Raw genomic sequence first — 12,263 nt, 5'->3', positions numbered from 1 at the left:
TTTTTTTTTTTTTTTTTTTAGCTCTGTTCTGTAAATGTTTTTTTGGTAAATGTCCAGTTGTGACTTTATTTCTTTCTTACAACTAATAACTTACGAATAAAACTTATAACAAGGTAATGTTTATTATAAGTCCCCTTTCTTTCTGCTCCACTTTGTCCAGTTAATGTTTTTGTTTTAATTTCTAAAAGTTGGCAACTCCTCTTTAACCCTTATTGTTTACTGGGTAAAAATCAGTCCCACATTTATTTTTGCCCATGTTTTTATTTAAACATTTATTTTCTTGAAGTCATTTAACACATCTTTTCTGACAAAGCCTAAAAATACTTCTACATTTGTTTTATTTTTATTTTTTCAGAATTTTTTTAAATGCTCTCATAACTTCACAGTAACTTTATTCCACTCTTGTGTTCCTGAGGGGAAAATATCAACCACATTACGCTGTAAATACAACTTTTAATCCCATATTCATCATATCATAAAGTAATTTGATCCTCTCAGTAAAGCTTTTTCTTTTTTCCTCTATCCCTAAACGTTAGATTTTTATATTAGCCCACTAGGTGGTGCTATGCTATTATATTTGAGAGATGCTGTAAACATTAAGGAGTCAAGGGACGCCTCTTTTCTGACTGGACTTGCTGTCCGCCTCTCGTCTTGTCCAACAAAATTGTTTTAGTTTGAATATAACAAGCAAAAACACATTTTCACATTGCACAAGTACACATTTAATGCAAAAAAATGTGTTTGGGATGCTTGCAGGCTGCGGAACCGAACATTCTCTCAGAATGACTCTCCTGTTGACTTCAATCAAAGCAGGTTGAGCCAACATAAATAGCAGAAGCTGCATGTCATTAATATATCTGGGGCAGGAAAAATTAGAAAAAAATGAAGCAGATACGTGCACGAGAAGGGTTTGAGAAAAAAAAAAAATTAAATTCTTCTTGGACCACTGTGCACAAGTACACACAAGTAAATAAGACAAGGTATCATTATCAGCTGCTGGATCTGAAGGTTCAGGTGGTCTGGAGGGTCTTCACAAAACTCCTAAAATAATTTTTGACATACCAATGAGGGAAAATGCCTTTTTATTTTTTTACTATTATTATTATTATTATTACAAAACTTGCCATGAAATAAGTATTTTGTAGTTTAAAAAAAAACTAAAATGTGATACGTTTTAACTTAAGGTCCTGAAAGAGTAAAAAAAAAAAAAAAACACGTTTTAATAACTTGATATTTTTAGTTCAGGCTCAAAGCTCTACTAAAAGTTTATTGTGGAAAACATTATTAACAGCAGTATATTTAAACTTGTCAATGAGGTGGCTGATCCTGAGGAACACAAACGGTGTAAAGTTACAGAACAACACAAGGGATAAGTGAAAACGCCTAAAACACCAAACTTTTAAATCTTGTGTGTATTGATTCAGGACTTCTGATGCTGGCGTGACAGAGCTGCACCCTTCTCCCCACCCAGAGGCCTGCTGCATTTAGTAAATATCTAACATCTGCTGCGTCAGAGCACCCTCACACACTCCTGCACTGCTGTGGGTGATTCATTTCAATTATGTCCCCGGCGCTCCGTCTGCCTCCCTGAGTCCAAGCTAACAATGCTAATGGGGACGAATGACTGAGGGCTCTCTCTTTGACTTCCTCTGGTCTCATTAATGGAACAAGCCAGGACACATTACAGCTCCCAGTCAGACTGCAGGCACTTAAAGTACAGCAGATACTGGAGTGTGTGTGTGTGTTTGACCTGTACTTGATGCTCTTTTTATAACAAAACCCTAAAAAACACTCAGTCACGTTTGACTAACTGTCCCTTCTATTATGTTATATAAAATGCTAAACTGGTTGATTTATTTTAATTTGTTTTGTTGCTGGAAAACAGAATAAGTCTGCACTAATTAGCACATTAGCCTGTGATCAGACAGGGCTCTTCTTCTTGTCTCCAAAACACGAGGTGCTTAATGCTGTGAAAGCTGCTGGTGATGAACCTCACAAGCTCTAAGAAACATTAATTACTGCAGCTGCTACGCAACCAAAACACTCTATGATGACCTGCCAGAGATTTAATAAGCACCGTTTGAACACCTGAAGGCCTGAATGAATGAGCAGTCATTTCATGATAGTAACACAATCGGACAACACAACGTTGTTCAAGACAATAATGAGGAGCATGTTTATACATCGCATCCTCTTGGGTATTTGTGCAAGAATAGCTGCAGTCACCAGAAGAAGAAAAAAATAGGAACTCTAAAATGGTGAAGTCATAAAAAACAAGCATACACACACACACACACACACACACACATAAAAAAAAAACCAAGAGGTACACCCATGTCTCCCATCGCTGATGGAATTGAATAGTGAATGTTTGTAGGATGAGATGAGTGATTATCTGGACTGGAGCTAGACAAAGAATGCAAATAATGTTTACTGTTTTTGATGTGAGATATTCAAGTGAGTAGGACTTACACTGTGTATGGGAAGAGCCAGGAGGTGGACAATGGTGGCCTTGACCACCAAAGAAAAAGCTCTAGGCACCCCATTCATTTTTGAAGAAGCTTTACTTTTAAGTAATATAAAAACTAGAAATCAAAGTTTCTTCAGATGATAAGGGTGATCATTTTACATAAATTTATGGCGGTGGCCATCTTGGATTTCCACGTGACAACCCTGTTTTGAAAAGGAACATTTCTTACACCTAGATGTAGCCACAGCCCAAGATGAAAGTCGATAAAGTAGTTCCTTGTTTATCGCAGGGGATCCGTACCCTGAAGACCTGCAATAAGTGAAAAACCGCAAAGTAGAGATAGTAGTACAAGTAGTAAGTAGTAGCCTTATTTTAGTATATATATAAGGGCTGGGCCATATCATATCGTTCACAATAATACCGGTTAAAAAAAGCTTGCCCGAGAAAATAAATTATATCACGATATGCTAATTTCATGACGTAAGTACGTGAGTGTTTCCCTACTATTATACAAGCGGGGCGCCCCGCCCCATTAACCGAACTGAGCGCGCCGAACTACCGATCCGAACTGCGCACCCGCCATCCACCTGTTGGTACAGGCATAATGCTAATTAGCTGCGTACAATACTAGCTAGCTAAAATGCTAAAAACAAACAACGTGCGGCTCGGCTGCGGCTCTCCATCCAGTTCTAAACTGCAGGTACAGACAATGAAAGCTCAACTGTCTCTCCCTCCCCACCACCAGCGCATCTCGGCTTTTTTCTCTCCCCCCACCCAGCTCTGGGCTGCCGGTGCGGGCACAGCTCTGCTGGGTCCCCCCCCCCACACTCTAAACTGCTGGTACAAACACGCGCAGGTCTACCTCTTGAGTTCCACAGTCCATGGACCAAGAACAGAGTCAGGTGATCAGAGACAGAGCATCAGAGAAATGAATCATTCCTGCAGGAACAGAGGAAGATGAAACACCACAAGCTTCAGGGTCAGCTGATCACCTTGTTAAGTTGTGGAAGTTATAGTTCATTTAAAGGAAACAGATATTTTGTTGTATGTTACATTTATGCTCAACAAATCTTAAGCTTCATTTTATTTAGTTATGTTGGGAAACTTCACCAGCACTTTAGTTTTTGTGGTGGATTTATTGATCTATATTTTGTGCAGACTTTTTCAATCTAAATAACAGAAGGATCATTTTTATTTATTTTTATACTTTGAGACTGAATACTTTACTAAATAAAGTAATTTCAGTAAAATTAACCCTTGTTGGTTTTTAGTTTTTAAATAATACTGCAAAGCAACATGTTAAGATAATTTTGTCAAATGAATAACTATGATTTCAGGTTTTTTTAGTTACATCACAAAATTTATCATTATCGTCAGAATGCTCTGAAATATCACAATATATTTGAGCCATATCGCCCATATATATATGAAAGCGTTTTAAACCCTTCCCACACTCTTGTACTATTCTAAACAATGTTTTGAAACTCTAAATGAGCACAGAATGTCATGAACTCAGCTCTCTGTCTCCGCTGCACTCTGCGCTCTCGGCCACGCCCACTTCTCCACTGCAGAACGGAGATCGACGGAGGTGGAAGGAGGAGGTGGGCTGCACACATGTGCAGCAGGTGCTAAATAATTTAAAATAATTTGTTTTGAATAAAAATTTCATGCCGATCGTGCGGCTCATCCATCAGTCAGCCAATTGTGTGTCATGTCCAGTCTCATTTTTAAAAACTGCTACAGAGCGAGTCTGCGAAAAATGAACCACGAAGTAGCGAAGGACTACTGTACATCACTTATTTTTCAAGTTGTCGTGCTCACAACCAGTGCATGGACAGAGGGTATTTCCAATTCTCCTTCGCTTTGCAGTGAGGGACAAAAATGACCTTAATTTAAATAAATTCACCAATATAGAGCTAAAATTTGGTGTTCTAGAAGCAGAGTACTTCTCAACACAAGATTCAAGCACTAATACTGTATATTAAAAAAAATAAAAAATCCAACAACACAATATATCATGCATGACTTTGTTTCACGGTTTGATCAAAATAACCTGTTCTCAAAATGATCTTAGTCTTGAACTCTGGTGATGGATTATATGCATTTGTTCAGGTAATGCTAGGCTTATTTGCCATTATGGTCATTTTCAGTCTGCAGGTTGTCAGCACCAGAGACCACTGATAGGAGATGCCCAGTGGAGAGAAGGGAGCTGAACTGAGTGTTTATGCAGCTAATGAGCAGGAGTTCTGACAGTGGGGAGGTGTTGGAAGTTGTCTTTGTACGTTTATGAAACAAGGCTCCGTCCTCAAACACCTGTCTGTACAATCCGTACGCTGAAAGAGAACATCCAGATGTTGTGAGCAGGGTTTTATGGATATAGGCTAAAGAAAAATAATAGTACACCACACGGCCATCCTGGTGTGTTGTTGACATTTTGTGCATGCATCTGTGAGTGTGCTGTGATGGGAAATCAATGGAGCCAAAAAGAATCAGTGAATCTCTGGATGCTGCCTTCTGGTCGGAGCAAAAACTTCTGCCCAATGATTTCCTCTCTTACCTTTACACTTGTAGCCTTGCTTGTAAAAACCCCACATCTACAAAAAGACAAAGAAGAAAAAAACAGGTGTTAATTGGAACGGCTTTCTACTTATCTGAACAGATAAAGTGTAGTTCATTTCAATGGAGCAACAACGGTTGAAGGCATTGAGACTAAATTATTTTACTTAACAAAGTAGGTTTTTTTTTGACAACAGCATTCATCATCTAACAGTATCAATAAACAAAAGCATAAATGACAGGAAAAGAAAAATGTATAACATTAAGTCTTAAACATAAAAGGTTTCATGCAACCAGTAAGGCTCCCATCGTGCTATTCTTTTAAAACGTTCTTAGTACTCGTCAAATACAGTTTCTAATATTTTCCAGGTCCCTGAAACTCTCTTCCGCACCTTCACCAGTCTATCCTCCAGCCCTGCCATGAGTGTCTGGGATGGATGGTGGAGGATGCCGCTATGCGCTAGAAGATCATGTCCATGCTAGCTCGTCATTATCGCCATGTGTTTCACATCTGGGATAAGTTGTTTCCATGACCTTGGAAACAAGACCAGTTCTGCTTCAAATTGTCAATGACAAACCCACACTGTTGCATACAGGTCCCAAGTCATGGATATGTTGTCACCACACGAAACATTGGACCCTGATTCTGTGCCAGATCGATGAGAACCCCCGGCAACCTTGTTTCCAAGGATGGGCAGTGATTTTCAAATATATGAAATCTAGTTAAAATGGGCAAATTATGGGGAGTGGTGGCACAGAGATTAAAGAAGGTGGGCTTATGATGGGAAGGTCGCCAGTTCAACTCCCCCGACAGACAACATCAAAATGTGGGTGGGAATGGTGAAACATCAAAGTCAAAGTCAACTTTATTGTCAAAACTGCAATATGTACAGGACATACATAGGATTGAAATTTCATTACTCTCACACCCCTGGTGCAACAATAGACATTAAAACATTTAATAAACATTAGCAAAAAATAAAAATAAAAGTATGATACTATCCTAAATTGTAAGTATAGCTGTATAAAAATATTTTTAAAAATGCATATCTATATATCTTTGTGAAAATAAACTGTCCATCATTAAACGGGGTGGAGGCCTACGTGTTCAACTGTCCCCCTCTTACAATGCTGTGATTGCTAGTATCACTCAGCCTCCTGTGAATAGTAAACAGCCATCAGTGTGCTAATGATCCGTTGTTAGGCTGATGGTCCTCCTTGATCAGGTGAGCAGCTGGTTTTGGTTGTCAGCAACAAACTGGTTGATCCACTCTGAGAAGGTGCTATTTATAAGACTGAGCTGAATACAGCACCTCAGACTGAGGAAGTCTTTCGGATGAAAGACGAAACGTTTCTAAAACTTTTTGTTTTGTTTTGTTTTTTTGAATGTCCAGAGAACCAGATTTAACTTTTTTAGATTCTTCTACCTGGATTATTGAGCATTCATCAGAATATATCTATAAGTATGAAGGTCTTGACATTGACATTTGTAGTAAAGTGACAAAGCAACATATGAAGTGAATTCATTCATTCAACCTTTATTTAGACAGTTTAATCCCATTGAGCCTCGAGGACTCATTTACAAGAGAGACCTAATTTCTGAACAAAGAGTGATGACAGCAATGGATAACAACAATAATAACAATAGTCATAAAATAGGCATACAAATTTAAATTTCTCTTTTTTTTTTTATAACAAATAGAAACAAAATAGCAACCAAAAGGACAATCAAGAGAAAAAGCAGCAAAAAAGAGTTAGATCACAAGGTGATTTAGAAAACTAAAAACAGAAACATGTCTACATTGGCTTTTGCCAGGTACTTAACAGGGTTTTTAAGTCACTTAGAGAGAAAGTACACAGTATATGTGTGAATTCCTTGATATTGGTATAGAGTTAAAGTGACATATGCAATAAGGCTAGTAATATATATATATATATATATATATAAACAGTAGTGTAATATAAAAAGTAGTACAAATGTAAACAGTAGTGCAAATTGAATGAGCACATGAGCGTGTTGAGTGTATAACCCGTTTTTAATGATGCAGAGTTCAATGTTAAAAGTTTTTGTGTTGTGTGGTAGTGTGTGAAAGTTTTGTGTGTTAAGGTGGTACAAGACGGTGTGGAGGCAGAGCCAGCAGAGTTTAGTATCCTACATGCACCGAACCACACCATGATGCAGCTGGTCAGGACACTCTCTATGGCGCCCCTGTAGAAGGTGCACATGATGGGGGTTGGAGCTCCAGCTCTTTTCAGCTTGTGGAGAAAGTAGAGGCACTGGTGAGCCTTCTTGGCCAGTGATGCAGTAATCCTGCTGCAAGACCGGTCCTCTGAGACGTGCACTCCCAGGAACTTGATGCTGCTCACTCTCTCCACAGTAGTACCGTTCATGGTCAGAGGAGCATGCTGGGCGTGCATCTTCCTGAAGTCCACAACAATCTCCTTTGTTCAGAGAGAGATTGTTGTGTGCACACCACAAGGCCAGGCGGCTCACCTCGTTCCTGTAGTCTGTCGCACTAATGTTGCTGATGAAACCCACCACAGTCGTATCGTCCGTAAACTTGAAAAAGTAGTTGGCACTGTATGATGGTGTGCAGTCGTGTGTCAGCAGGATGAATAGAAGGGGGCTCAGCATGCATCCTTGGGGGGCCCCTGTATTCAGTGTGATGGTGCTCGATGTGTTACTGCTGACCCGTACTGCCTGTGGTCTCCCGGTTAGGAAGTCTAGCAACCAGTTACACAATGAGGTGTTCAGCCCCAGATTGTCCCATTTAAGGATGAGCTATTGGGAGATGAAGGTGTTGAATGCTGAGCTGAAGTCAATGAACAGCATTCTAACATAAGAGTCCTTAGTGTCCAGTTATGTGAGGGCTGTGTGGAGGGCAGAGGAGATGGCATCGTCGGTCAAATGATTAGGCCGATATACAAATTGGAAAAGATTCAGGGAGGCAGGAATGATGGATTTGATGCGTTTCGTGACTAGCCATTCAAAGCACTTAATCAGGATAGGGGTGAGAGCCACCTGGCGATAGTCAATGAGGCAGGAGGGTGATGCCTTCTTTGGGACAGGGATGATGGTGGTAGCTTTGAAACAGGTTGGGATGATGGCCTGACTCAGCGAGATGTTAAATATATCCGTGAAGACAGCTACAAGTTCCCCTGCAGTCTCTCAGCACACAACCAGGTATGTTGTCAGGACCAGAAGGTTTTTGGGCGTTGATCTTGGTGAATGATCGCCTTATGCTGTCTGCGGACAGCGTCAGCACCTGGTCATTGGGGGGGGGGGGGGATCTGTGCAGATGTGCTGTTATATGCCTCAAACTGAGCAAAGAAGTCATTCAGTTCAGTTCATTCAGCTCATTCAGCTCATTCAGTGTAGAAGTTGTGTTGTCACAGGTCTGTGGAACTGGCTTGTAGTTTGTGATGGTCTGTATTCACCACCACAGACTCCATGTATCCTTGCTGTCACCGAAGCGATGAGCTATCTTCCTGGAATACTGCTTCTTGGCCTTTCTGATGCCCCAGGACAGGTTGTTTCTGGCTGTCCTCAGGCCCACCTGATCTCCTACTGTGAAGGTGGAGTTCCTGGCTCTCAGGAGCCTGTAGACCTCTGCTGTCAGCCATGGCTTCTAATTTGCCCGAACAGTGATGGTCTTGAGGTCAGTTACATGGTTAATACACTTGGTGAAGTGTATGAACATACAATATCCGAGTACTCTTGAAGACATGTGGTGTTGTTTTTGGTAGTAAATTTTTTGAACATATTCCAATATGTGGTGTTGAAACAGTCCTGAATTGCTTCTGAAGACCCCTCTGGCCACACTCGTACCTGCTTGCAGACTGGTTTGGTAACTTTAACCAGTGGTCTGTATGCTGGCATTAGCATAACACCGATGTGATCAGAGGTGCCGATGTGAGGGAGGGGAAGGGCCTTGTAAGCTTCTTTCATGGTGGTGTAAACTAGGTCCAGTGTATTGTTTCCTCTTGATGGAAAGGCTATGCGTTTGTATGTCTTTGGAAACACACTCGTTGGGTCTGCATGGTTAAAATCGCCAGCCACGATGAGAAAAGCATCAGGGTGGGCTGTCTGCTGCTCACTGATGTGCAGATACAGTTCAATTAGTGTCTCACTTCTATTTATGTTGCTGGAGCTTGGAGGTATTTAAACAGCAACAATTATAACAGCTGTAAATTCCTTCGGTAAATAGAATGGTCGGCCTTTAATAACCATAAACTCTACTAAAGGTGAGCAGTGTTTGTAGACAAAAGCAGCATCACGACCCCAAGCATTATTGATATAAACACAGAGCCCCCGTCACAGGTCTTACTTCCCTCCATGAGAGCTCTGTCCACTTGATACCATGTTAGCCGCTCGAGCTGAATAGCATGGTCCGGAACATTGTTTTAAGCCACGTTTCCATAAACACAAAAACACAACTGTCTCTCACAGTCTTCTGTGTTGTTTGTAGTAGGCATATATAATCCAGTTTATTGTCCTAAGAGCGTATGTTAGCCAAAACTATGGATGGGACGGCCAGCTTGTGTGGGCTAGCCGCTAGCCTAGCTTGAATGCAGCCCTTTCCCGCTTCTGCTTCCTGTCTCCACCCTCATTTGCCCCAATTTGGGCCCATGAGCAAGATTCTTAATCTCCACCATCTGCTCCCCCGGGCAACATAGATAGTAGCGCTCTGCTCCACACAGAGGGCTGTGGCAGCTCAATGGACTGTGATTGTTTCATGAAGAGCATCCGGCATAAAAACAATTGCCAAGTCTTAGTGCAAAATAGTTTGCTGTGGCGACTCCCTAAGAAGGGAGCAGTCGAAAAAAGAAAAAAGTTACAATGTGTGAGTCATGAGACACTCAAAACCATATTTTTTTGATTGTTTGTTTGTTTACGCCTGTGTAACAGGCCATAGTATACCCTCAGTCTGGAATGCATTACAGTAATATAAAACCTGGGGTTAATGTGGCCTGGGCTAGTTTATACTCTAGGCTTAGGCCAATTTATATTCCAAGATAAAAATTGCTCTAGGCCTATTCATACCTTCAGGCCAGATTATACCCCCATGATAGTGTTTAGTATTGAGTCATAAAGACAAGAATAACTTGGTTTTTTTACATTTTACTGAGGGTTCAGCTGTGTCAGGTAAGTTAAGTGAAAAAGCTAACTGAACTAAATCTTAAAACTCTAAACATTTGACATAATGTTAGACCGGATTGTCAAGTCAAATTTATTTGTAAGCACATTTTAAAACAGGAACTGTTACCAAAGTGCATTAACAAACAAAAAAAAGAAGGTTTGTAGGCTTTTTAACAAACAAAAAAAAGAAGGTTTGTAGGCTTTTTAACAAACAAAACGCATACAAGGGGAGACTAGGCTGCAGCAATTAGAGCAGCGCCACCTTTATAGATAAGGAAAGTAACAACATGAGGAAAGGGGAGATCACAAATTACCTCAGCACAAAAAGCAACATAAATAGACACAAGTGAGTTCCTAGAACTCACCAGGATTCAATCTTGGAGAATGCTAAATCGAGCATGGACCGGACGGAAAGTCCACTAATTTTGACTGTTTGGATTTGCCATTGAGTGTACCAGCAGAACTTGAAGGCAGACAGAAAACAGAGTCTGGAAGCCCAAACAATTATTTATCTGAATTTGACATCCCCGCTGGCCTTGGACAGGCCCACTTATCAGAATTTGCTCCTGGAGCATGCATATTTAGAAGCTCTGCACCCCCCACCCCACCCCCACACACACCCCCGCCAACCCCGCCACCCCCCCCGACATCTGTAGCCTTACCAGAACTATGATGATGATAGACACTGTACCATCTTATCAGAACTTTGGAACTCTGGAGTGTTTATGGATAACTCATCGGTTTTGTTGACCTCTATGCATAAATGTATTATGATGTCATTGTATGTTGCAGCTTTATGTTGCGAGATCTTAAATTTTTTGCATGTTTCACACCGTTTCCCGGCCAGGAAATGGTGTGAGACATGATTTTTTTTATTTTTTGGCTTCATCCATCCTCATGTTTTTTTTCTCTTCTGCCTGTATGTTGGATGTAATCAGGTCTCTATTGTAAATGAGTCTTCAAGGCTCAATGGGAACTAACCTGTATAAATAAAGATATAATAATATTAATAATAATACATAGAATTAGGGGTGCACCGATTGCAGTTTTCTGGCCGATGACCAATTTCTAAAAAGTCTTATCTGTCGATTCTGATTTTGGCCGATACCGATTTTGTTTTATAAGTGACAATATCAGATGTTATAAGTTCACAATGCACCTTCAATTTTCCAATATTATTTTGTTGAAAAATATACCCTTGAACAATATGCTAGAAACAATATAAACTTGTTTTAACTGGCCATGAGGTAGTGCTCGGAAATATAAATGAAGTTCAGACAATTGTTATTAAAACAAACAACAACAAAAAAATCTTTAAAATCAGTTTCTCATGCAAGTATCGTCCGATTTCCGATTTCCCAAAATTAAGGAAATTAGGGCCGATAAATCAGCCGGCCGATTTATCGGTGCACCCCTACATATAATACATAGGCCAGTGGAGCCAAAGTCCTGATAAGAGATGTTTGTTTATCAGCCAGCTCGGTTGAGCTCTATCACAGGTCCATGACCTTGGGGAAGGGAGGGGGTGGGGGACAGACCGTCTTTGATTCCAATAACATCCATGGAGGAATTGAGATAGTCCGCCTTCCAAGGCCAAGTCCAGGTTTACAGTAGATAAACATTGTTTTGTGTCAGACTGAACTCATAAATTTCCATTCCAGACAAAGCAAGCACATGTTATTGAAAGCACAAGTTTGGAGCAGTGGCTGATAGATGAACGGGGTTGACTGGACTGTGTGTGTGTGTGTGTGTGTGTGTGTGTCCTTGTTTATGCTACTTTGTGAGGCCCATTTTTCCAACTTATACTACATTGTGAGGCCCAACTGCTCCTTATGGGGCCCAAAGCCCGGGCCCCATAAGAAGAAGTCCCGTTGGTGGGTTAGGGGCTAGGTTTAGGACTAAGGTGTGAATTGAGGATGTGTTAGGTTTAGGGTTAGGTATGTACAGGTAATGGTTAGGTTATGGATAAAGGTCATGGTTAGGCTATAGAAATGAATGAAAAATGAATGGAAGTCAATGCAAAGGCCCCACAAAGATAGCAAAACAAACCTGTGTGTGTGTGTGTGTGTGTGTGTGTGTGTGTGTGTGTGTGTGTGT

At 40.6% G+C, this 12,263-nt stretch overlaps 1 protein-coding gene across 1 annotated transcript in view; it reads right to left on the bottom strand.

Annotated features, from left to right (window-relative positions):
* Window positions 1-12,263, bottom strand: part of LOC119414713 (RAS guanyl-releasing protein 2) — a 152,186-nt gene that overhangs the window by 21,273 nt on the left and 118,650 nt on the right. Inside the window, exon 14 of the mRNA XM_037681824.1 lies at window positions 5,028-5,064. Coding sequence (XP_037537752.1) covers window positions 5,028-5,064 — 37 coding nt within the window. The remainder of the gene's footprint in view (window positions 1-5,027; window positions 5,065-12,263) is intronic.

This window comes from Nematolebias whitei, chromosome 1, assembly GCF_014905685.2.
Source record: "Nematolebias whitei isolate Nwh7 chromosome 1, NemWhi1, whole genome shotgun sequence".
Lineage (NCBI taxonomy): Eukaryota > Metazoa > Chordata > Actinopteri > Cyprinodontiformes > Rivulidae > Nematolebias > Nematolebias whitei.
This window is presented reverse-complemented; position numbering and strand designations above follow the sequence as displayed.